We start from the raw sequence: 25,829 nt of genomic DNA, 5'->3' as shown, positions 1-25,829 counted from the left end.
ACAACACTGAACTCTAGAGACCTAGATCCCAGTCTTCCTGGAGCTGATGATCTGGGGTGCTGGAGAAAACTCACAGTCACCAGGTTGGATGCCAGTGAAGTCCACATTTTCTGTGACGTGCAGTGGGCATGTCGTGTCTGAAAGGGCTTATTGTCAGAGGCCAACAGAGCTCTTCATCATTTTGCTGGGTGGAAAGAGGCTAAGGGCCTGTCCCCTCCTTGAAATCCCATCCCTGCCTCCCTGGCCTGGATTTCCACTACCCCACTCTGGAGAGAAGTACACTGTGTTCAAGCAGTTGAAACATTGCCTGGCACTCCTTCCAGTACTGAGATGCCTCATTGACTAATATCGTTGTTTCCCTTTCTTCTCCCTCACTCTCCCTTAAACCCACTCTAATCAGGCTTCCAGCCCCACCATTCCACTTTAACACAGATGCTTACATGACTAATTGAGAGTGATGGCTCCCATTGTTTTCATTACTCTATATATGAATATATAAGCCTGAAGACTTATAGAAAGACTAACTTGCACATTGTTTATTTTATTCAAACCCAGGCAATTGTCGATTGTGCTTCTCTTCACCAGACCCATCCTCATATCGAGAATCTCAGTTTGTAAACGAGAAGGCACTGCCAAATCCCTGAAACTGCCCTTGAATTTGCAGGGAGTAGAGCCACAGCTTTGCTGGGGATGCAAAATCAAACTGCAGATTTCTCTTCCTTGAGGTAGTGGAAGGCAAGGTAGGGCAGCTGAGGGAAGCACGGATCTAGAAACTGGTGTTTCTCAGAGACCTGAAGAACTTTGGCCGTAGTTCTTGGAAGGCAGGCTGCTTGCTCAGGTAAGGCTCCGGATCAGCCCTTGGGACCCTCCCAAGGTCCAGACCTTGAGGATGCCCAAGGGTGTGTCCAGGGCTTGAACTAGGTTTTGTAGAGCACTGCGATGGGTCTTACGGCCGTGACACATGAGCCCCTAGGGCTCTGGTCCAGGAAGCATCAGTTGTCCTCTGTTCTCGTCTGTGGCAGGAGGAAGAAGGAAAATGTGGAGATGCATAGTAGGCCCAAGAGATTACGGTTGATCAATCCCTGCTAAAGGGCTCTTCAAACAATCTGCACCAATTCACACACCCAACATCAGTGTATGTTACACTTTTGATATCATTAATTTTTATCAGTTTGCAGTTTGATTAGTGTAACTGCATTGTCATTTTGTTTCCGTTATTTCTTGTGGTGTTGAGCTCCTATTTCTTTTACATTGACGTTTGTATTTCTGTAAACAACTTGTTCAGGTTCTCTGCTAACTTTCCTATTGTTATTTTGTTTGTGGGTATGAGTTTCTTGAGTTGTTTCATCAGAGCTCTCTGTATAATGTAACTATGGTTCTTTAGTGTGTTATAACTGAAGAATGTGTTTACTCCCAGCCTCTCACTTCTCTTTTCATTTTGCTTCTTGTGTCTTCTCACATGCCTTTTCATTTGGGGTATACATACTGGCTGCTTTATTTAGTCCTCACCACAGCCATGCAAGGTTGGTAAGACTCACCCTAACTGTCAATAAACGAAAACAAGTCCTTGAGAAGGTGCAGTGATTCGCTCCCTGATGCCGACCTGAGATCCTCACTTACGTGTGTGCAAGAATCAAAAGCTGTGTAATGAGTTGGGCCCATGACAGATTGTCAGCGAACACTGAAGCCCCTTCACATCTGCCTCCTCCCAGGCATAGGAGGAATAAAGCACAGAGCAAAACTAGAGCCTTTTACCCATAGAGGGGCAAGCCCACTTTAACCTCCGAGACAAGGTATCTCAGGAGAATGGGACATGATAACAGGCCCGCTGAACAGAAGGAGATATAGGGGCCAGGACCAGACCCATCTTTGACTGTGACTTTGTCTAAGTAACTGATTCTCTCCTGGTCACTTCTCTAAAACCAAAACGATAGTTCTGGCCCTCATTTCACAGAGTTGGGTTGGGCGGAGATCTTTGACCTCAGCTGGGTTAAAAGGGAAGGAGATGTGTTGTATCTCCAGCAATCGTTTCGACAGCCCATAGCTCTCCTCATTGCAAGCTCTCAGCTATTGTGTGTATTCATGATTTTCATGCAGATGGCTGCTGGGACAGGTTGGGGGCGGGGAATGGGGGTACAAATGAGATCCAAAGCCTGCCCAAAGTGCCGTCTGACCTCAAAGAAACTGCTCTGTTGGCTCTGGGCCTGGTTCAACACCTGCTGCTCTGTGGAAAGGGCATCCCACTTAATCCTCACAGCCTCTCTGTGAGACAGAAGCTGTTGTTCCCGTAAGTCCCTGGACTCATCCTTCCCCCCCACCCCAAAGTCCCTCGCAACCCTTCAGGAATGCTGTGGATACCCACGAGGTAAATCCAACAGCACTGGGAGATACACAAAGCACTGAGAGTGGTACAAGTCCAACCCAGTTCAGTCAATGGCAGAAGAAACAGAGCTGCTTTTAGTCCATTGCGATGGATGGTAACTGTTACAACTCTTCATCATTAAACGCCCACTGGTGATCACACGCCTGGTAGTGTTACCGCTGGGTTTGAACCCCACCTTCACACCATACACCAAAATATAACACACTTATTATGTGCATTATCATGTATGTAGAAAAACAAAGAAGTGAAACAGCATATGTATCCACTCCCAAGTGGCATGGAATTTTGGTGATTTCCTCTGTCATTGCAAGCATATTTAAGGTAGCTTTCCGCCATCCCATCAGCTCTGTGAATTTCAGTAAGAGTCTAAGTCTAGACCTGATGTCTTCAGCCTCTCACTGTGATCCCTAGCTTTGGTGAATGGCAACTCCAGGCCACAGGTCACTCAAGCTGGAGACCTGGGTATCAGCCTTGGCCCCTCTTTGTCCCTCCACTCTGGTCCACCTAAGACTATCTGTCCTGTGTAAAACATATCTCAAATGATGTCACTTCCCTCCACTCCCTTGTCCACTACTTTCAGCACACATTTAAAAACCAACAAGTGAGCAGGGGCAATTCCTCTGTCTGCCTGTCTTTTGTCTGTGGTTGAGACCAGGAGTGTCTGAGGATGGGCGGTGAAGAACAAAATCGACTGGCAGGGTTGTGGATATAAGTAAATCCCACCTTGGCCCCCACTGGCAGGATGTCAGTACATTTCCTCACACCGGAGTCACAGAAAAAGAGTCCCTCTTTATGCTTGACACAGGGAGGATGGGCCAGCCTTTTGTGGTTGTGGTCCTCCAGAGTGTGCTCTCAGGGAAGTGGGAGGGGGCTTCAGGATGGAGGGGACACATGTAAACCTGTGGCCAATTCATGTTGATGTACGGCAAAAAACCATCACAATATTGTGAAGTAATTATCCCCCAATTAAAATAAATTAATTAGTTTAAAAAAGAAAAAGAGTGTGCTCTCCATTGAATCATTGAACTCCCTGCCTTGGGAAACTGAGGACCGCACACTGGGGGGATCTCAGTGAGATGCAGCTTTCCCCATACTGTAAGAAATCGGAAGATTAATATGATTTGATGGGGACCTCAAGGAGGTCCACCCTCTTATTATTCTGTGCTTGAAGGGCCCACCATTAGGCTCCAAATTTTGCATGAGATCTGTGGTTTTCGGAGCACTCTGAGGTGTGCCCCAGAGATCTGTGGAACTGCCTCAGGGAGCAACAGGTAAAGGGTACAGCAGATGTTGTTTCTTTTTCCATTGGATTACCACCATCATTCTATTAACATAAATAATCCCCCAGTGTGGTATGGTGTGGTATGGTAGGAGATTGGACCTTGAGTAGTGGCAACTGTCTCCAGGTGATCCAGTCACCCAGGAATGCTGACCCTCTAGTGTTTTAGCTTTGTTGGGTGTAGGACTTCAAGTACAGAATCGCAGTCCCTAAGAGGATGAACCATGATACAGAGCAGACTGGCAACCCAGGGCTCCTAGCTGGGGACAGTGGCACCTAGACTGCATTGCTGTAACGGAAGGGCCCTTGCCCCAGATCAGCCAGGGACCGAATTCTGACTCTGCCCCTTGCTGGTGATGTGATCTCAGAATGGAGTTCACACAACTCCCCCTGTTTTGGAAGACCGGAGAATAAACTGAATACCTAGGAAGCCCCTGTAACGCAGCAGGCTGTGTAATGTTTGGCAGAGCTGAAGAAAAATGTTGCCCCCTTCCTAAGGTTGCCCAGGATTCACGGGGATATAGCACCAGAGGGAGAGAGGGTGGATGGGGTAGAAAAAAGAAGAAAAAGAAAAAACTCAAACAAACCATGCTTAATCTCGTGCTCACTCACAGGCTCCAATGGTCATCTGTTCACCATAAGAGCCAGGAGATCCTGCTGACCCCACACTGTCTCTTGAGGAACTGTCCTCTTTCTTCACCTAACTGAGCTATCCCTAGGCGTCAGGGATTGTGTCATGATGCATTTGGGGGTCAGGGGGATGAATGCAAAGGAGGAGAGCTCGGAACTTGAGCTCAGTCATGTTTCAGAAACAAAGATGGAAAACTGATGACCCACACCTCTCCCTAATGCTGACCTGTCTGTCCACTTCCTCCACGCAGTTGTCCTGTGTGTTCTGATGGTTCACCTGACTGTTCAAGGGGTAACAGGGCCCCTCTTGAGACGCACAAGTTCACTCATTCCTAGTCATGGCTGACAGGAGGAAGAGTTGTATTTGATGCTTTCCAGTTGATTCCGAGCCCTCCACAAACAGAGAAGGACCAGCAGTCTTAGGGATGCACACAGCTAGGAGAACATGACTTAGTGAAAATCCAGGCAACCATTTCTTTAAGTGCCAAGCCCAAACGGGAGGAAGGACTTGCCCAAGGACTTGCAGGAGAGATTATGGTCCTCTCAGGTAGGGAGAACAGGCAAGCTAATGGGGAGGCGTATGGGGCAACAGCCTGTGAGTCTGGGGCCCGCAGAGGAAACGATCTCCTGCTGTGAGGCTGCAGAATCCAAAGGCCTGTACAGAATGGGAGGCAGGTAGGGCCACGTGGTGCATTAAAGCCAAGAAGGGCTGAGAGGGGTGATGGCAGCCTGAGGTAAAATCAACAGCAGAGACGTTCCTCTCAGGAGATGATGTATATAGTGTTGTATATGGGTGTCAGTCGGTGTCTGGCCAGTAGTGGGCAGATGGCTCTGGGCCTAGAGGGCTTGGAAAATGTTAGGGTCAGATTCGAGAAACACAGCCAGGATGGGGTTGTGCCAAGGGTGAGGAAGAGAGGTGAGGACTTCTTGGTGCCACGTCCTGCTACATAAAATCTCATCTCTGTTGCTTGGGTTTCAAGTGGGGCTGCTGAGCCCCGCCCCACGTTTATCCACCAGATTTCACCATATAATTCCTTGTTTCCACAAATATTCACATCTTAAACACACACACACACACACACACACACACACACACACACACACGGACACGGACACGGACATGGACACACACTGTAAGCCTCAGTGGTGACCAGTGACTGACGTGAGAAGTAACAGCAGCTACAAAGGAGCAAAAGCCCAGCAGGCTCCCCAGACCCTGGGGGTTGGAGCTTCTCACGTCTTTTGGACAGGATAGAGTCCCAGGATATGAGATCTCAGCTCCTTTGGGAGAAGTAGCGATATGGAACTGAGCACCCCCATGAGTTAGGGCCCAGCCCAGAAGAACAGAGCCATGTGGGGGAATGGGTGGATCCTAGGCCACCAGGAATAGCTGCTGAGCCACTAGACCTAAAGCAAACCAATCACACTATGATTCTCTACCTGTGGATTCCACCTTGGCTGCCCCCCAGGGATGTAGGAAAAGAGCTATACAACAGCTATCTATCAGACTCCCAAATGTTGTTTCCTACCAGGGCCTCATACCACCTGGGATTCATTAGTGCTCAAAGGCATTGGGCCTCTGAACAACTAAAGGACAATTACTTCACATAGCAGGTGCTGTTCAAGCACTTTTTTCCCACTCCTGGCCTTGAAAAGGGGACTACGTGAGTTAAGAGAAAAGAATATTTGGTGTGTGCCAGCTATCCTCTTTGATATTGAAGAGCACGTCCTACGTGTTTATCTGCTGCCTGCTGATTTTTGGTGTTGCAGCACCTAACAGGGCCTTCATGTGTTGTTGGGTTAAAAGGGACAAATATGTTTCAACCCCTGGGATAGACTTGCCCTGCTGATACTATGTTGCAATACATATCAAGGTCACCTTAGGAAGGAGAAAAAAAAGAAAAACCTCATCATATGAAAATGAATAATCTGCAGTTAGAGATGAAGTTGCCTGTTGGAGGGGCTGTCTTGTGGTGGACTGGGTATGCCTGGGAGTTGACTCTACGTATGTGGGGCTAAGAGTTTTTCTTTGGATCTAGAGACTTTTTTCACGTGTACCTCCCCCATCCCCTTCCATATAACCACTGCGCAGTTGTTCTCAGACATGAAGACTCCGTGTGGTGTCAAGAGAAGAGAGAGGTTATTCCTTTCTCATTCCTGGCTTAGTCCTTCCCCCATGAGGGTCAGAGCTCCCTGCTGTGGAAAATTCACTCTTTATTGGCTGAAGTCTGTTGCAACCATGATTGAGGAACCAGTGGCACTGCCCCAAGAAGGAGCTAGTACAGCCTTAAAGGGCTAAGTGAGATGCTAGCTCCCACCCTTCACCACCCCCCCCACCACTGACAACCCCCAATCCACCTGAGGCTGGAGCCAGTGTTGAAAGCTTCATAGTTGTAAAGGTGAAGTGAAAACCGTCCAGTGTGCCAGTATTTATTTCAGGCCCAGTGCCCGAGAAACTGGGGAAAGTAGGGATAGGTGGCAGCAGAGGGAGCTTGGTCACCGTTCATGAGTCTGTGTCTGTGGGTCCTGAGGTCTCAGCTTCCCAGTGTCTGACATCCTCCCCTACAAAGGAAAGCAGAGTGACAGTTGAACCCTTGGGGACCCTGGGGGAAGGCAGGCCTGGCCTGGGGGCTCTCTAGGTCAAGCAGGAAGGGGAAGCATGTTGGCTTGGCTATGAGCCGCAAGAGAGGCAGAGGCTGGCTCTGAGCCTCTCACCTGAAGGACTTGGTGAAACAGGCCAGGGCTCTCTGGAACTGGCTCCTCCAATACCCTTGGGGACCAGCAGGCTCCCTGAGCAAGCTTGTGCCATTGGATGGGTTCTACATGGTGTCAGACAAAACCACAAATTCCTCAGTGTCTTTAGCTGGCTCTTCATGTTCTGCAGGAAAAGAGACAGAGAGACAGAGAGGGCGAGAGAGGAGAACGGCCTCATGCTAATCTCCCTGCCTTCCCTGACATTCATTACCTCATTCAACAAGTAGTATGTGCACTGTGACACTGTTCCAGATGCTGGGGATACAACAGTGACCTCTACAGACCACATCCCAGCCCCAGGGGCTGACATTCCATGACACCAGAGGGAAAGCGGGCTTGCCAGGTCAGGAGGTGGAAGGAAGGGAATGAAGAGCCTGCTTCTAGAAAGGTGTGATGTATGTGTAGTGACCAACAGGACTCCTTTGAAGAGACCAGCTAAGCTCTTGACTCTGCTGTGTGCAAAGAGGCTGAGGAGCTGGCTCCTCCACATCCTTCCAGCCCCTCTGGCCCCGCCCTATCTTTCCTCCCTCCTGCAACCAATGTGCAATGTGCTCAAGCAGTGGATACATTTCTGGTATGTGGCATCCCCTCTGTTGCTGCGTCTCTTACTCCCACCCTTCCCTTCTCTCTGTCTCTCTTTTTCTTCTTTCTGCCGAACCTCCCAGCAGGCTCACGCCAGGTTTCTGATTGCTGAGGAAAACAAGCAGATGGTGAGTTGTCATTTGGTGGGGATGTGATAGACAGGGGTGTGCATGTGGACCCTCCCCACACTTAGATTCATAGGACTGCGTACCGAAAAGCCCCGGGGAGGTATATGGGTCCAAATGGGTTATCAAAGAAAGGAGGGTAAACTTGGTGGTGGCATCCACAGTCCAAATCAAGAGTAGAGTTTTTCCTCTTGGGGGGGGGAGTTATGTGAGATGCCACGTCTGTGAGACAGGCAGCATCTGGTGGGTAGTGGACAGGCGATTTGGGGCCTGGTGGGTGGGGGGAGGGCTTGGAAAATGTGAGGGACAGAGGGGAAGGGCCTGGCCTGGACTAAGCTGAAAGCAGAACAACTGAGGTGAGAGCTCCTTGTTACCTAGTCCTGTGTTTTATGAGATTCCACCATTGACCCTTGGATTTTAAGAGAAGCTGCCTAGTTGCGGCCCCTGTTTATCACCTAGAACTTTGAAGCTCTGCTCCACTGACTTCAAGGGAGCCCCCTGCAAACAGTAACTGGAAGGAAAAGAGGACGTAGGTGGCCTAAGAGTCTTTATCTGGTTTTTGAAATGGCGGTGTTGCTTAGGAAGACATCTCTTGTATACACGTGAGGATACAGGACTGATTGATTGTCTCCAGGAGCCTACCACAGGTCGTGGTCTGAGGTTATAGAAATGGATGAGGTTCTGTTACTGCTTCAAGTCATTCAGTGGGAGAGAAGCCAAAAACAAAACAAAACAAAAACAAACGGAAAAGCAAAAAATTCAGGATGATAACAATAGAGGGAGACGGCTATGAGAAGATGGAGGAGGGGCAGCCATCAGCCTTGAGAGTTGGAATGGAGTCTTAGAGATTTCCCAGAGAAGGCATGCCTGAAATGAGTGAAGAAAGACGTTGGCCAGGAAATAGAGAAAGGGGAGAGCTTTGCAAGCAGTCGCCCGAGACAATAAAATGCAGATTTTTCAACTGCAAATAAGTAGACTCAGGTTTCTCTTCTAGGGTTTCAGTAGAAGGTCAGTCATGAGGCTTAAGTATAGGGGTAAAAAGCGGTGCCACACAGAGATACAGAGCTCTGGATTTTGAGAAGCAAAAGAGTTTGAGTATTGTTAACTTTCATGATGGTCCATTCATTATTTATCCTTTATGATTCAGTTTTTGAATGAATGTTCTACCTAAGATATCTTTGCCTAACCTCATGGCACAAAGGTTTGCTCCCATATTTTCTCATAGGTTTACAACTTACACTTAGCTCTATTACTTATTTTGAGGGTGTTTTGCATGCAGTGTGAGGTATTGACGTTGATCGGTGGTTTCCATACAGAGATTCCCTTTCTCCAGCTCTATTAGTTAATTATCAGTTAATTTAATTATCTTAGCACCTTTGTCACAAATCAACTGACCATATTTTTGTGTACATCTATTTCTGGGCTTTCTATTTTATCCACTGATCCATACATCTAGTTTTATGGTAATACCACACCGTCATGACTACTATAGGTTCACTACTATCAAGTCAGGGAATTTGGTACCGTAAGCCCTCCATCTTTGTTCTTTTCCAAATGGCTTTGGCTATTCTATGTCCTTTGCATTTCCATATAAGTTTTAGAAATAGCTTTTCATTCTAATTATGATTATGGCAAATCGATAGATGAATTACTAGAGACTTGACATCTTAAACCTTCTGGAGTCTTCTGATCCATGAACATAGTATATCTCCATTTAATTTGCATCTTCTTTCATTTTTCTCAGCAATATTTTATAGGTACCTGTATATGAGTCTCGCACATACTACATTAAGCTTCTTAATAGGCATTTCATTTATTTTAGTGCTATTGTAAGTGACATTTAAATTTCTTCCATCTCCAATTATTTGTTCCTGGTATGCTGAAATAGAGAGGACTTTTTCCCACTGAGTTTCTGTCCTGTGACCAGGTTAAATTGCATATCAGATCTGAGAGATGATTTTGTTTTCTGTGGACTACTAAGTATTTTCTAAGTATTACTAAGTATGATCCCTTTAATGTATTGTTGGATTCAGTTCGTGCCTCTAGGTGTTCTTGACAAATGCCATCAGGGGAAAGGGATTTCAAACTGGGTAAGCTCCGAGTTGGAGAAAGCCACCCAGGTGGGGTCTTCTAGGGAACTACCAGACAGGACAAATAATGACCTGGGAACGTCATCTGGGAATAAGGCTCTGCAGGCGGCCTGACCCATTTCTGCTCCCTCTGGTGGCTGTCAGGCTGCCGGTTTTCACCGTGATTGCAGGCTGTTAGCATTCAAAGCTGAGCTTCCCTTGTGGCTCAGCTGGTAAAGAATCTGCCTGCAATGCAGGAGACCTGGGTTCGGTCCCTGGGTTGGGGAGATTCCCTGGAGAAGGGAAAGGCTACCCACACCAGTATTCTGGCCTGGAGAATTCCATGGACTATACAGTCCACAGGGTCGCAAAGAGTTGGACACGACTGGGCGACTTTCACTTTCAGCATTCAAAGCTACCACAGAGTTGGATAGAGCGGCATGAGAACAGCACTACTTGAAATGCCACCTAGCTCACTCTTCCTACTGAGATTAGGCTGTTTTTCGAGAATAAACATACCTGAGGTTGTTGCATACTTTTGGTGAATTTTTAGGGTTCTGCCAACATTGATTCTGAACCTCTTTTCCAGTTTTCTCATTGCTTTAAGAGAGGAGAGAATTTTCAGCAGTCCTTCTTCCGACACTTTTGCTGGCTTCCTGTACAGTCTTTCACTGTGCTTGCCTATCAGTGTGTTTGTTGCTGTGCAGTACACTGTGCTTGTACTTACATGTCTCTCAAGAAATAACTTTTTGGGTCACCAACCATGTGAAAGGCTCCACAACAGAAGGTCAAAGCAAAGATGTATAAGACACCATCTTTGATTTCAAAGCTGTCACTCTCAAATAGATTCTATTTAAATGGAACATTTGAAGCATAATGATTGCCAAGCCTGTGTCTGATCACCAAATTATATCCTAGTTCAGTTCAACGGGGATTATTTTTGGCCACCATGCCTTAACTATAACCAGGCTTTCACCTAGATATTTGAAAGCAAGCCTGACTGATATCTCTGGTCACTGCTAATTTCACCTCTAGTCACTTCAGGAAGCTGAGAGCTTCAAGGGAATAAGAGTGCAGATGGGGAAGGGAGTGGCTGCCGCGATCATCTGTATGAAGAGTTAGAAACAGAGATTCATTTGAACAACCAGTCTTGGTTTTCATAATTCCATAGCACCAAGTTGGTATTTTCCACTGAAATGGCTTGTTTTTATATTGATGCAGCCCACTGCCCTTTTGGTTATTGATAGAGTTTTGGGTGAAAAGTAGGAAGGACCCAAGAGACCACTCTTCACACCATGGTATGGAAATACAGCTCCGTCCTTCTCCTTTTGAATCAGTCTCTGCATATCTGATGTGATCATCGATCAAAGATCCTCAATGGCAGTCTAAAACCCCAGTTCACATGCAATATGTGTGTCTGTAAAACTCTTTGAACCACAGGAGGTGCCTGCTAATTTATTCACAGCCAGTTTGTTCAGGGCTTGATTTCTGAAGATATCCTGGTGCCTTCGATAAATATGTCTGGAAAGAGCCACCCCCCTCCCCCCAATGACAATATAATATTTAAGCGAGGCAATTTTTAATTGGAAACTTGGCTCTGCCACTTCTTAGCTGTGTGACTTTGGGCAAAGTACTTAGTCTCTTTCAGCCTCAGAGGCCCAATTGGCCAAACTGAGGACAGTAACAGGGGGGTTGCAGGGATTAAACATGGCAAAGTTTGTAAAGCATTTAGTTTACTATCTACACTAAATAGCAATTAGCTAATGCCTCCTCCTCCCACAAATGTTAGCTTTAATTACCATCGATCAACCTCTGAAATGCCATGAACACACAAAATCTGTAAGAGTGACCCACATTAAGAGGTTCAGAATCCATTTGTCTCATTTGGCCAACAATGAGCTCCTACCGCCATGCATTTTCACAGAGGAACAGTGGCCTGGAGAGAGAGAGAGCGAGAGAGCGAGAATCCCTTTGTTTAGGATTTTCCCTGTTAGGCTTTGTGATGGTGGGTGACCACAAAATTCGCGTCTCTCCTAAAATTAGTGGAGAGGGGGCTTCTCCACTCAAGCCCCTAATATAGCTCAGTTGGTTAAGAACCCACCTGCAGTGCGGGAGACCCTGGTTTGAGTCCTGGGTCGGGAAGATCCCTTGGAGAAGGGATAGGCTACCCACTCCAGTATTCTTGCGCTTCCCTTGTGGCTCAGCTGGTAAAGAATCCGCCTGCAATGAGGGAGACCTGGGTTCAATCCCTGGGCTGGGAAGATCCCCTGGAGAAGGGAAAGGCTACCCACTCCAGTATTCTGGCCTAGAGAATTCCATGGACTGTATAGTCCATGGGGTCGCGAAGAGTTGGACACGACCTAGAGACGTTCACTTTCACTAAAATTAGTGAGTTTACCAATTTGCCACATTTACTGGATTTCTTGATTGTCACGTTAGCAACCTTTACGGGAATAGCTGGGCTTCCCAGGTGGTGCTAGTGGTAAAGAACCCGCCTGCCAATGCAGGACACATGAGAGACATGGGTTCGATCCTCGGGTGGGGAAGATCCCCTGTGGGAGGGCGTGGCAACCCACTGCAGTATTCTTGCCTGGAGAATCCCACGGACAAAGGAGCCTGGTGAGCCACAAATCTATAGGTTCACAAAGAGTCAGACACGACTGAGGTGACTTAGCACACATGCACAGAAACAATCATTTTTATTTTAAAGATGAAGAATATGTTTCTGAATATTGACTCAACAAAGTAGATATACCTTAGACATTTGGAAAAATACCCAAAATTAGGGACTGAAAACTTTCCCTTTGAAAGTATCATTCTAACCCAAAATTTGGGTTTTACCTATGATGAAACCATTTTAATTATTCCTGATTTATCTGGGAATATTCTGAATGCTATTTTCTATCTTTTCAAGCCACATGGATTGTGTGTGTGTGTGTGTGTGTGCGTGTGTGCGTATTTTCAAATGGATTATCAGATAGAACTGCTTGTTTCTTGCAATTATAATTTTTAATCAAAGATAGATTTGTTAAATTCAAAAACTATATTTAATTTTAATTTTAAACATTGTTATTTTAAGTTGGACGAAAATTAATTAATTGAAATTGAATTTTAAACTTGAACACGAGCTAAAAGTCAAAATTTATAATTAAGTGCATATGGACAATTCTGCTTCCGGGAAGATAGAGTGGATGAACGTTTCCTATTCTTCCCACTAAGTGCCACTTAAAATCCTGCATGCCATATATAAAATAAACATAAGGCTCTGCAATGTGGGGAAGAGAAGGTGGATCAACTAAGGATCTCAGAACCTGAGAAAGGACACGGTGGTGAGTTCCCTGGTTTTCTTTCTGCATCATATATCCCAGGCTTGGAGCTGAAGAAGCCAGCTACTGAGAGAAATGCCGAAAGGTGGAGACAAAACAACAGTGACAACAACCTCAGCAGCAGCAGCAGCAATGAAACCCAACTGTAACAGAAACAAAAGTCTGCTCTCTCTAATGTAAGGATCAAGAATGGGCCAGTCTAGCAAGACAGAAAAGGTTTTGCGCATGACTGCTCTACTCCAGCCAAGCAATATGGAAAGGAAAAAAGAAGAATTGTGGCCTGCCTGCCCCCTCTCCGCCCGCCCTTCCCCACCCCCCCTCGCCAAGCCAGCAAAGGTCTAGCGGGGAATCTAGAATTCCACGTTTTACTGGCCGAAACAGGAGCCACCTTCCCCTCTTCACCACATCAGTGGAAATCAAACACGTGGAGATTCTGGAATCATACCTCCACTTGGCAGTAAGATGGAAACCCTCCCCATCCCTGCTGGGATGATTTCAGTACTTTCACCACCACTCAGTAGTAAGGAGGCCGCTCAATCCGTGGGCGAAAGAAAAGTTTTCCAGCACATTAAGAAATGGCTTGAACTGAATGGAGATGATTACAAACCATACCCAAATTTGTGGGATGAAGCTAAAGCATTGCTGGAAGGGAAATTTACATCAGTAAAGGCCTACATTATGGAAAGGGAAATGCACCAAGTCAATAATCTAAGTTCTCACCTCAGGAAACTAGAAGAAGCAGCAAAATAAATCCAAAGCCAACAGAAGGAAGGGGATACAGAAGATGACTCCAGTAATCAATGAAATTGAAAACAGAAAAACAACAGAGAAAATCAATGAAACAAAAATCTCGTTCTTTGAAAAGATCAATAAAACCTCCTTACAAACATCCAGCGAGTCTGACAAACCCACAGTGGTTCACTGTATTTACTGAATGACTTCAGTGACTATGTTCCTGAAACAGTCTATTTTAGAAACCACGTGTAAAATAGATAAACCAGGGCAAGTTTGATGCATGAAGCAGGGCACCAAAAGCCACTATTCTGTGACAACCTAGAGGGATGGGGAGGGGGCAGGGGGTGGGGACGGTGGTGGGAAGAGTGTTCAGGATGGAGGGGACACACCTAGGGCCGATTCATATGGATGGATGGCAAAACCCATCACAATATTGTAAAGTAAATTTCCGACATAACAGCTGGATTGATGTCCTTCATACAGAAATTATTTTGGGGTGACATTTTTTTGTAATTAGCTCAAATTCTTTTCTAAGCGATAGAAATGATTCCCTGATATCTACTCTACAAGTTCAAAATTTGGGGGCTATAATCATGTCTTTGCAGATTGCAGAGTCCTTGGAGAAAAAAAAATGTACCTAAAATATTAACCGGCCAAGGTTTCATGCAGCATGACTCATGAGAAGGTATTTGAAAAGTAAGGTGTTTGAAATTTTTTCATGGTTTGAATCAGTTGCTCTTTCATATTGTTGGAAAGGTCCTGTATTATATGGGCTTAGTTGCAGATCTTAAGCTTTTCGTAAAATGATGTATATGGTCCTGCAATTCTCTAACATACGTTCTGTAACTGTAATAATAATGTATTTATTTTTATTTTTTTCTATGTGATGTGCTTAGTCACTCAGCCATGTCTGACTCTCTGTGACACGTTGGACTGTAGCCCACCGGGCTCCTCTGTCCATGGGATTTTTCAGGCAAGAATACTAGAGTGGTTGTCACTTCCTTCTCCACGGGGTCTTCCCAACCCAGGGATCGAACTCGTGTCTCCTGCATTGCAGGCGGATTGCTTACCTGCTGAGCCATTGGGGAAGCCCTATTTACTTATTTATTTATTTTTTTACTATATCTCCATTTAAAATGTCTGCGTGTGAGAGAGAGAGTGAGTGCATATGTGTGTGCGTGCGCCCAAGATCCAAGCGACTTTATAGCTGGCCAGATTTATAACCCAGGTTCTCTTAATAATTGTTAAAACCTGTTTCTAGTTGTTAGTGAACAGTTACTTCCAATTTCAGGCAACAGATTTTGTTGCCTCTTTGGACTGTCAGAGGAAATTCTTTTTGAATTCGTCTTATATTTGCTTACATATACACTGAGGAAACCAGAATTGAAAGAGACACGTGTTCACTTTGTTTTCTTCATATTTCTTTGAACACAGCAAATAAATAGCTTTTCCTCTTTATCTGTTGTTGCAAACACAGCAACAGCAGCAACAACAACAATGGAAGGGGTTGGGAGGCTGAGATGCTCAAATTTACAGCAAAATGCCCACTAATTAAAAATAGAAAGGAATTTCTAGAGAACAGAAATAGAGAATCGCCATATTTCCGACCACCAAAGCAATAATCAAACCAGACCCAGAGCCCTGAATAAAAGCTAAGGCCAAGAGGTGAGAATGTTTTTGGAGAACAGACTACCCACAAGTTATCAAAATATCATGCCACAGACTGCTTATAAATCAAAAAGATACCTTTACCATGAAATGATCTCTACAACAACACCTTAAATAAGTGACCAAACTGAGTAATGCCAACTGTAGCAATGGCAGCTAGACAAACTGAACTTGGGGGCCTACAGATGTGAGGCTCACGACCTATTTAATATCCTTGCCAAGAATACTAAATCTGAAGACATAAATCTAAACAAGAGGAAAATATCAGGCAAACGCATACTGTGGACACTTTACAAGCAAACGAGCCTAGGCACCATGACATGCAAATGTCATTGCCGTGGAAGATTTAAGTTGAGGGACTGTTTGGGACTGCAGGATACTAAAGAGACATGACAACTGAATGCAGTGTGTGATACTTGATTGAACTGTGGATCCTCAAAAGGATATTATTGGGACAATTGGGGAAATTTGACTATGGACTCTATATGGACTTAGATAACACTATCACCTCATTGTTAAATTCCTTCGACATGATAACAATACTGTGGTCAGACGGGAGAGTATCCTAGTTCTTAGGAGACAAATTTTGAAGTAATTGGAGGAAGTGTTTGGAACTGTTACGTGGTTAAGCAAAAAATAAGAAGAAGAGTGAGAAAGCAATGGGATAGTAGGAATCTAGGTAAAAGAATGCTTACTCTTTATTCAGTTTCAAAATAAAAAGCTGAGGAAAATGGATTGCTCATATTTTAGAGTTATGCATTGAAATATTTCCCAATAAAATAAGAGAGTTTCTGATGTTTTCTTGAAAATAGTCTGGGAGAGGGGTAAGGGAGAAGATACATGCGAATCGAGTTTGGCTATAAGTTGTTGCTGGTTGCGGTTGGGTGATGGGATAAACGGAGGTTCCTTCACTCTTCTCTCATGTACAATGGTTCTCAAAGTGTGGTTCCTTTCCAACAGCATCTGCATCACCAGGGAACTTGTCAGAAAAGCAAACTCTGGGTCCCACTCCAGAACTTTTAATCTGAGACTATAGATGTGGAGCTCAGCAATCTGTGCTTTAACAAGCTCTCTGTGTGATTCTGCTGCAAGCTCTCATTCCAGGGCCGCAGCTCTACTGTCATGAACTTGGAGACTGCAAATTTGTATACAAGCTCTATTTGTAAATGTTTGAAATAATCCCCAGTATAATTTTTTTAATTAATTTATTTTTTGAGGGATAATTGCTTTACAGAATTTTGCTGTTTTCTGTCAAACCTCAACATGAATCAGCCATAGGTATACATATATCCCCTCCCTTTTGAAACTCCCTCCCATCTCCCTCCCCATCCCACCCCTCTAGGTTGATACAGAGCCCCTGTTTGAGTTTCCTGAGCCATACAACAAATTCCTGTTGGCTGTCTATTTTACATATGGTTATGTAAGTTTCCATGTTACTCTTTCCATACATCTACCCTTTCCTCCCCTCTCCCCATCACAGTACAATTTTTTTTAAAACAAATAAAACAGGCATCCTAGCTTAGTGGTCAACCTAGTTTAGTGGTCAAGTTTTAATGAAAAGTTTTAAGACAGATAATACCCATCTTACATGAACACTGCCAGAGGATAGCAAAGAGGGCAACTAAGTTGCTCAACTTAGTCTATGAGACTAGAAAACCTTGACCCTGGAACCAGCAATTATGCTATGAGGAGAGAAACATCAAGTCAGTCTTGCTCATGAACAGAAGACACAAAAAATTCTAGGCAAAACTTTAGCAAACTGAACCCACCAGTGTACACAAAAGATGATGCACCATGACATGTAGCTACGTCTATCCTAGGAGAGCAAATCTGGTGGAAGGGGGCACAAGAGAGGTTTGGGTGTTGCTAACATATTCTGCTGCTTGCTCCAGGTGCTAACTGAATGTGTATGTTTAATTTTTGAAAACTCACTAAGATGCACCCTTATGATTTTGATTCTTTTTTGATTATAAGATGTACTTCACTAAAAATTTTGAAAGAAATCTTATAAATAACCCTCATTATATTAGCAGATCCGAATGAATAGAGTCCTGAACATTCCAATAGAGGCCCCCAGATTAAAGTCCAATTATCTATTCATGATTTTTAAGACAAACTTATTAAACTAGAAATATAAGGGATGCTCCTTAATCTGATACAGGGAAAGAAGGAAAGAAAAAGAGAGAGGAGGGAGAGAGAGAGAGAGGAGGAAAGAACAAACAAAAGTGAGAAGGAAAAAAATAAAGAAGGAAGGGAGGAAGGACAAAAAAAGGAGAAAGAGAGAAGGAAAGAAAGAAAGCAAACAATGAAACAAACACAGAAAGCCCTTTTTAATATGGAAATGTTGGCAACATTCTGTTCAATATTAGGAACAACCCAAAGATGCCCAATGTTGCCATCTCCATTTGTCCTTGTAGTGGATGTCCTAGCCAGCCAGTAAGAAACTTGTAAACTGATGATCTTACTTCTGTTACTCACAGATTCACAGAAAACTGCAGACCACCTATAGACACATGATAAAATGTCACAGAGTTTAGCATGGTGGCTGACTTTAAGATCAATGTACTTTTTAAAAAAAGTCAAATGGATTTCTATAAATTAGATAGAGATAGAAAATGTCATTTTGAACAGACATCAGGCACCGGAGCAAGAAGATTCCAGAGTATCTTGAAAATGTAAGTCGCTCAGATCATGTCTGACTCTTTGCGACCCCATGGACTGTAGCCCGCCAGGCTTCTCTGTCCTTGGGATTCTCCAGGCAAGAATACTGGAGTGGTTTGCCATTTCCTTCTCCAGGAGATCTTCCCGACCCAGGGATTGAACCTGGGTCTCCTGCATTGCAGGCAGATTCTTTCCTGTCTGAGCCACCAGGGAGTATCTTGGGATAAATACAAAAAGGATGTACATCTTTCTAAATTCCGTACACATGCATTAGTATACTGTATTGGTGTTTTTCTTTCTGGCTTACTTCACTCTGCATAATGGGCTCCAGTTTCATCCACCTCATTAGAACCGATTCAAATGTATTCTTTTTAATGGCTGATAACCCTATATGCGAGACAGAAAAAGAGACACAGATGCATAGAATAGTCTTTTGGACTCTGTGGGAGAAGGTGAGGGTGGGACGATCTGAGAGAATAGCATTGAAACATGTATATTATCATATGTGAAACAGAACGCCAGTCCAGGTTCGATGCATGAGACAAGGGCTCAGGGCTGGTGCACTGGGGTGACCCAGAGGGATGGGATGTGGAGGGAGGTGGGAGGGGGTTCAGGATGGGGAACACATGTAAACCCATGGCTGATTCATATCAATGAATGGCAAAAAACCACTACAATATTGTAAAGTAATTAGCCTCCAACTAAAATAAATTAATTAATTGAACAAAACAAAACAAAAAGGATGTACAAAATCTGAATGTAAAAAAGATAAACACTGAGCTGAAGGATTCCAACTTTAAAGAAGACCCGCAAAAGTAGAGAGCCATTCCATGTTGGTGACTAGGAAGGCCGAATATCATAAAGATAGTCAATTCTCCCTTAACTGATCCACAGATTCAATGAAAATGTAATCCAAATCTGCCGCAAATGAGTTTTCAGGGAACATGACATGCTGATCCTGACATTTACAGTTTAGAGTTTAGACAGGACAAAAGGCAAAGAATAGCAAAGATATGCCTGGAAATGACGAATAAGGTGTGAGGACTTGTCCCACCAGAGATCAAGATGTCTTACTAACAGATAAAAATTAAGAGAGTGTAGTACTGGCACAGGAATAGATCGACTTACCTGTGGAACAGAACAAGGAACTCAGAGACACGAATGAAGACCAAAATGACTCCACACACTGCCAATTGTTCCCTGGGGCTGCAAAATCGGATTTCGAATTGAGAATCCCTGACATAGGAATACGGAGGGATCTTAAAAACACAGGCTGAATTTTGTAAAAGTAATTTACAGAATACCAAGGATGCCTGTTTAAAATGCATGCATATACAGTATTTCACAGGGCTTCCCAGGTGACACTAGTGGCAAAGAATCCTCCTGTCAACGCAGGAGACTTAAGAGACATGGGTTGGATCCCTGGATCGGGAAGGTCCCATGGAGAAGGAAATGGCAACCCACTCCAGTATTCTCGCCTGGAGAATTTCATGGACAGAGGAGCTCGCAAAAGAGTCGGACACGACTGAAGCAACTTAGCACACGGTATTTCACATCCCCAAAGCGAGGAGTTTGGGAAACAAGGTTTGGGGAGCACAAAGCTCCACTTCATTTCTGGAGTCGAATGGCAGGCCCAGTAAAACCAGCCAGCAGGAGGAGAAGTGCGAGGGAGGTGAAGAGAGCGGCGGGGCGTTTGTCGTGACCTTCAGACAAACTTGAAGCTCATTGGTCACTGACCACAGTGGTGGGAAGTGAAAAGCAGGGCTGGAAGCTCATTGCCTTTTGAAGGAAGGGCGGGAAAGGGACTGAGAGCTGGGTCTTCCCTCGGGCCTCCTGTCTCAGTAGATTGATCCTGACCTGCTGGAGGCTGGGGTAACCATAGACTGGCATCAGGAATAGGGCCCTCATTCTCCGCACCTCTTCTTTCCTCCCTGCCTCCCACTCTGGATCCCCAATCCCTTCTTCTCTTCTCCACCTCCGCAGGGTACCTCGTATCCCACCCCGCCCCACCCCCTCCCCCCACTGCATACCCCACACCCCACCCTTCCTTGGCTGAAGTCCTGTGGAATGATCACTTGCTCCAGACTCCTGACCCCTGGCCTCTGGCCGCTGGGGCAGGGCTTATGTCCCCCCACCCCCACCCCCGCCCACCTCATGATTCTGAGGTGGGGGTGACAGGGAACGGTTGGGTAACCTGAGAGGAGGGAGGTGGTGAACTCTGGGTTTAGGAGGAGGGGAAGCTGTGCTCAAGCATAATTGTTGAAGTTGTTGGAGCAGAGCATGGAAGATTGTTGGGAGGCTGTGGAGGGAATGCATGGGTTTGCATGAAAGGAGAGAGGGTGTGCTGGTGCAAGAGAACAATTAGTGCAGTGAGGAGTTGGCTGTTGATGAGATCAGGGTCTGGCGTTCAATAGGGGGCTCAACAAACATCTACTTGATAAATCAATGAGGGGATGAATGAAAGTAATCATTGAAAGAAGGGCTTGAGATCCAGCAGGATTATGTGATTTCATGATATGATATGATTTCAGGGTGTCAGTTTAAAGAGGGAGCAAGAAAATAATTAAGATTGTGATAGAGTGCAAGAAAAAATTGGAATGGAAGATGAGAGGAAAATTGAATGTAGGGCATACCTGAGACCAATAATAGAATTGAGTGCAGGAGGACATAGAATCATGAGTAGGGAGTGGATGAATGCAGGAGGTGAGGAAGACAATTGTGGAAAGGGATACCAGGAATAATAGTTGGGCATAGCAGAGTACAGGATGATAAACATGAGAAAGGGAAGTAGTAATTGTTGAAGGAGGCACAAGAGTGTATGTGTATGCCTGAAGGGGTCAGGGGTCCGTGTGAAGTGAAGGTAAGCAGGGGGAGTAATAGTTGGATTGGAAGTATACAGGACCCATGCCCGGAGTTTCTTGGAACTGGCCTATGTGTGAGTGGGGCTTCCTGGGAAGGAGGCTACATGAGCAAGAAGGGAGGGTGCGATCTCATTTCAGCAGTGAGCTGGGTGGAGAAGAATCCAGCCACCTCAGATGGGGTTTTCCAGGGGCAGAGGAAGTATGCAGGGGGTAGGGGATCATGTGGCCACCCTGACCTCCACTCCTTGCCCTAGAACCATGGATCCCAAAGAAATGCCTGCTATGCCCTGTTACCTCCCTGACTCCACCACTGGACTTGAGACCGGAGCCCCATGGGGGACTGAACTTGGCCCCAGAAGATCTATACGTCTCTATGCCCGTTCCCACAACCATGGCCTCACTGACCAAATTAAGGACCAGGAGCACCTCCGCCCCTTCCAGGCCCGCGAGTGTCACAAGTGTGTTCCCTTCTCACAAGCATGGCATCTGACAAGGGGTGGGGGGAGTAGGCCTCCTCTAAAGGTGACTGACCTTAGACCCACAATCCCCTCACTTTAGGGAACACTACAGCATCTTGCCTGCTGAACCTGACTTGAAGATGGAGCAGGGGCCATACCGAAAGAGGAGCCCGACTCGAGGACGAGGACGAGGACGGAAAAGGAGTGGGACCACCTCTCCCAGAGGTCGCAGCCATGCCAAGAAGTTGGGCGCTCAAGCAGGAGTCCCCAGTAAGTGTCTCTGGCCAGGGAGGGAGTTGGAGTTTTTGGTGTAGGGAGCATGAGTAGTTCTGTCACCAGTCCTATCACCCAGTTTCTATGTGGCTTTACTCCTTGGGCAAGTTACTCTTCAGGCCTTAGCTTCCCCAACTATAAAATGCCATCAGTATTATCTACCAAGTGTTGGTGGGAAGGAGAGATCTGGGAAATCAAAAAGGGTCTAGAGTGGGACAGGTTGGGGGTGAGGTAGAGTGGGATGGGATCAGGGGGTAAAGCTCACCTAAGCTGTCCCCAGTGTCTCACAGTTGGGAAGGAGAACATCCCGCCTCAGCTCGAGGCTCACCTCTGTGCAATTCCCAAGGAAGAGTCTGGGGCCAGTGTGGGAAGCTCTGACGTCAGCCACTGCCCAGAGCCCTTCCTGTGTCCTGAAGACCTGGGTACCATCTCTAACCCTACCGCAACTTGCCATATGACCCCGGGGGAAAACTACTTCTCTATGGGTCTCATAGTCCTCAGTCCCAAAATGAAGAAGAGGACTAGGTGGTCTTGAAGGTCTTCTCAGCTCTGGCATTCTGGGCTCCTATTCTTGTCCCCAAACATGCCCATATCTCGTCTCCATGGCCGGCTTGGTTCCTGACTCCAACCTGTGCTCTCTGTTCCCACAGGCAATCTTCCAAGGCGCTCTGCTGCTCAGTCAGGTCTTGGAGTCTTTGTCTCTGTCCTGGACTCCAGCACCCTTGAAGAAGCAACTAACAATTTCTCTTTCGAGGAGGTCACACAGATCCCCTGCCCTGCCCAGAAGGTGAGTACAGTGAGAAAGACCATGGAGCTACTTGTACATTGTGTTACTGAGTGTCCAAACCTTCTGCTTAAGGCTCTGGAGCTAGAAGGAGGAGATGGAGGCAGTACAGGGCAACTGGGGGCGGGGGGGGTGCGAGGAGGAGGAAGGGGAGGAGGAGCAGGCATCTCGGACTTAGGGGCAACGACAGGGCTCTCCCAGCTTTGCCAGTTCCAACTTGTGAGGCTTTGGACAAGTGACTTTACATATCCGAGCCTCTATTTCCTATCAGTGTACTGAGAGGGGACAATATTCTACACCTATAGAGAACAGCCGACTCATTGGAAAAGACCCTGATGCTGGGAAAGATTGAGGGCAGGAGAAGGGGGTGACAGAGGATGAGATGGTTGGATGGCATCACCGACTCAATGGATATAAGTTTGAGCAAACTCGGGGAGATAGTGAAGGACAGGGAAGCCTGCCATGCTGCGGTCCAAGGGGTCACAAAAAGTCAGACATGATTTAGCAACTGAACAACAACAACAATGTAGCATTGAAAAGAGGACTAGCACAAGGCCTGCCACATCACAGGCCTTTGACAGCTGGAGGCTGTTATTCCACGTGAAACAAACGGATGGGATAGAAGCTTCTGCTGGGAAGGGGAGCCATAATGGTGACGGACACCGTCTTGCCCAGGCCAGAGTCTATTAACCATCAGAGAAAGTGTCCTGGAGATGAGTCAAGCTGGCCCTTCAAGTCCCTTGGGGATTGGGGAATATAGGGGCAAGAACCAGTCCCTGGACAGGGACAGTAATCACGTCTCTCCAGGTGCCTTGCAGATTAAAATGCAGACACCTCTGATTTCCCATAATCTTCACTGTTGCTCCAGGATTTTTTAAAAAATCTGAGAGGAATTAGTGTCTCACGAAAGATACAGAAAAAAAAAAAAAAAGGAAAGGAAAAAAAGACAGGCCAGGCAGGGGAAGGTACTTGTCTAAGCCACAACACCTAATGGCCATTCAGACTCCCACATGCAGATATTGTAAAAATCCTGGCCCCCTCCCCACTGGTAGTACGTGCCTGCCAAAGGGATAAATCCCCTGATCTCTCCTTTCCTTGTTCCTAGACACTCAACTCTGATCCTCAAGCCCCATGCCCCCCTTATCCCCCTTCTACTGCAGCCACAGATTCTGGGGAGATTGTGGGGTCCAGAACCATGGCAGGGGCCAAGCTTAGTGAAGGAGAAGAGCAGAAGGCCCCAGGGTATCTGGGGACTGAAGGGGCATGGAGGGAGTGTGGGTTCCCAGCTCCCATTCTCTCACATCCTTTGTTTTCAGGCTTCCGAAGCTTCCAACCAGGCCTCGGTTTCTGCCTCAGAGTGGCAGCAAACACTGGAAGCAGCCAAGGCTCTGCTGAGTCTGAGAGAATCTTCCCAGGCCCCTTCTGGCTCCATCTCTCTGCTCCAGCCCTGCGTTGCTCCAGGTAGCCTGGTCTTTGAGAGGAGAACAAGGGGTTGGGGACAGTTGGGAAATGGGAGGCTGTTGTGGTAAGCAGGGCCTAACTGGGAAGTCAGAGTTGGAGGGAGGTGGGGGGTTGAACTTCTTTGGACCCAGGCTGCCAAGCTCCTCAGTCGGACTCTCGAAGTGGCAGCAGACGGTTGTTCAGAGAATCACTGAGGGTTTATTGAGCATTGTGCTCAAAAGCAAATGCTCACTGCCCTGATGTCAAGAAATAAGGAAACTGAGTCCCTGAGAATGGCAGGGACTTACCAAGGGCATGCAGCATATCAAGTGGAAGAATCAGGTCTCGTGACTCCCAGTCCAGAGCTTTCTACCCAGACTCCTGCAGTCTGCTGTGATCTGGGGAGGACATGTATAGGTGACAAGTGCCTAGTAGAGAAGGAGATCTAGTTCCTGCCTTCAGGGAGCTTCCAGTCTTGATGTGGAGCCTGGATGCCTCCACAAGTCATGTTTTGGGGCTGAATCTCAATGATGAGCCTGGAGAGGAAGGACAGAGGAGAGCTAGACACCTGGGAAGGCTCAGGGGGAAGGCTGGGCACTACCAGATCAAAATGGAGTGTGCTATGGAGTGTGAGTGAAGCAGGCAACCCTGGAGGAACTGCTGGAACACGATGGAAGAGATGAGTGGGGAGAGGCTACCAGTCACGGAGGTCTGCAGGCCAGGCTTAAGAGGTTTGGCCAGCAACTGTGGGTGACGAAGGACCAAGGAATGTCTGAACTAGAGAGGAGCATGTTTGGAGACCCTGGGCTTGACAAAAAGAAATGTGGTTTCTGTGATGGAGGGATTGGAGGAAGCAAGAATTGAGGTGGGCAAATCAAGGAAGAGTTCTGTGCAATATAGTCCAAGGTGACACAGCTTTGACTGGCTGGAACAAAAAGAGAGGAGAGCTGGGAGGACAAATGGATGTGACCTGGCCCTGACCCTTTCTTTTGTGTTGACAGCTCCTGATGGAGGTAAAGGACTTCAGCCTTCTAGCCCCTCTGTTTGACGCAGGCTGGCCAGCTCCATTTCTCTGCCTATTGGTCACCGGGGCTGCATCTCCCTCTTGAACTAGAAGCCCAGAAGCGGGGAACTCACTGGAATGCTGTCTATTTATGCATTTGCAAAATGCTTAATGTCCAAAATTCTTACTGTATTAAAAAAAAAAAGCATTTAGGCTCTTTTATAAGCTTTTAGATGCTTTTTATTATATGGGGCAATTCCTTGGCTGAGGGTGGATATTCCTGTACCTCCATCCTTTACTCTCTTGGATCCTGGGGCCTGATAATGTCTCTTATGAAAACAGGGTTTTGCAATCTAAGCTGATCAGTCTCTAAGTAGGGTTCTGTGTGAGTTCATCTGTTCATCTGCCAGAGGTTATTTTGATTCATGATTGCAAACTTACCAGCACGCTCATGTACTTATCCATGCATGTGAAAATCTGAGGATGTTTTCATTTTGTGTCTAGGTTTGTGTATGTGAGCAAATAATAAACTTTTGTTGTAAGGCACTGAAATATAGGTGTTGCTTGTTACCACAGTATAACCTAGAGTGCCCTGAGTTTACCGTGTTCAATTCACTTTTCAAAGGGACAATCACTTTCCTCAATAACTGGGATTTCTTAACATGGCTCGATAAGGAAATGGTAGAGGAAAAAAAGGGTAGGAGATTTACTCATTCAGCAAGTAAGTGCCTACACCCTGCCTGGCATTGACTGCTTCCAGTTGTCCAGAAGGCCACAAATTCATATGTCTGCAGGATC

At 46.1% G+C, this 25,829-nt stretch overlaps 1 protein-coding gene across 3 annotated transcripts; it reads left to right on the top strand.

Moving 5' to 3' along the window:
- The first annotated feature begins 7,579 nt into the window (after positions 1 to 7,579).
- Positions 7,580 to 25,583, top strand: LOC145535820 (doublesex- and mab-3-related transcription factor C2-like). 3 transcript variants are annotated; one of them, XM_081564154.1, is made up of 6 exons: positions 7,580 to 7,756; positions 21,328 to 21,531; positions 21,632 to 21,801; positions 22,455 to 22,591; positions 23,905 to 24,049; positions 25,030 to 25,583. In XM_081564154.1, the coding sequence occupies exons 2-6, from the start codon at positions 21,332 to 21,334 to the stop codon at positions 25,074 to 25,076; spliced, it is 699 nt and encodes a 232-aa protein (XP_081420280.1). In that variant the 5' UTR covers positions 7,580 to 7,756; positions 21,328 to 21,331; the 3' UTR covers positions 25,077 to 25,583. The 3 variants fall into 3 exon arrangements, with proteins under 3 accessions (XP_081420280.1, XP_081420279.1, XP_081420278.1); XM_081564153.1 differs by lacking the exon at positions 7,580 to 7,756 and adding an exon at positions 14,489 to 14,568; XM_081564152.1 differs by lacking the exon at positions 7,580 to 7,756 and adding an exon at positions 14,489 to 14,579.
- Positions 25,584 to 25,829: the final 246 nt, after the last annotated feature.

The sequence above is a fragment of the Giraffa tippelskirchi genome, chromosome X (genome assembly GCF_054371585.1).
Source record: "Giraffa tippelskirchi isolate mGirTip1 chromosome X, T2T-mGirTip1v1.2.pri, whole genome shotgun sequence".
Classification (NCBI taxonomy): domain Eukaryota; kingdom Metazoa; phylum Chordata; class Mammalia; order Artiodactyla; family Giraffidae; genus Giraffa; species Giraffa tippelskirchi.
Note: the sequence above shows the minus strand (reverse complement) of the source record. Positions and strands in the feature narration are given on the sequence as shown.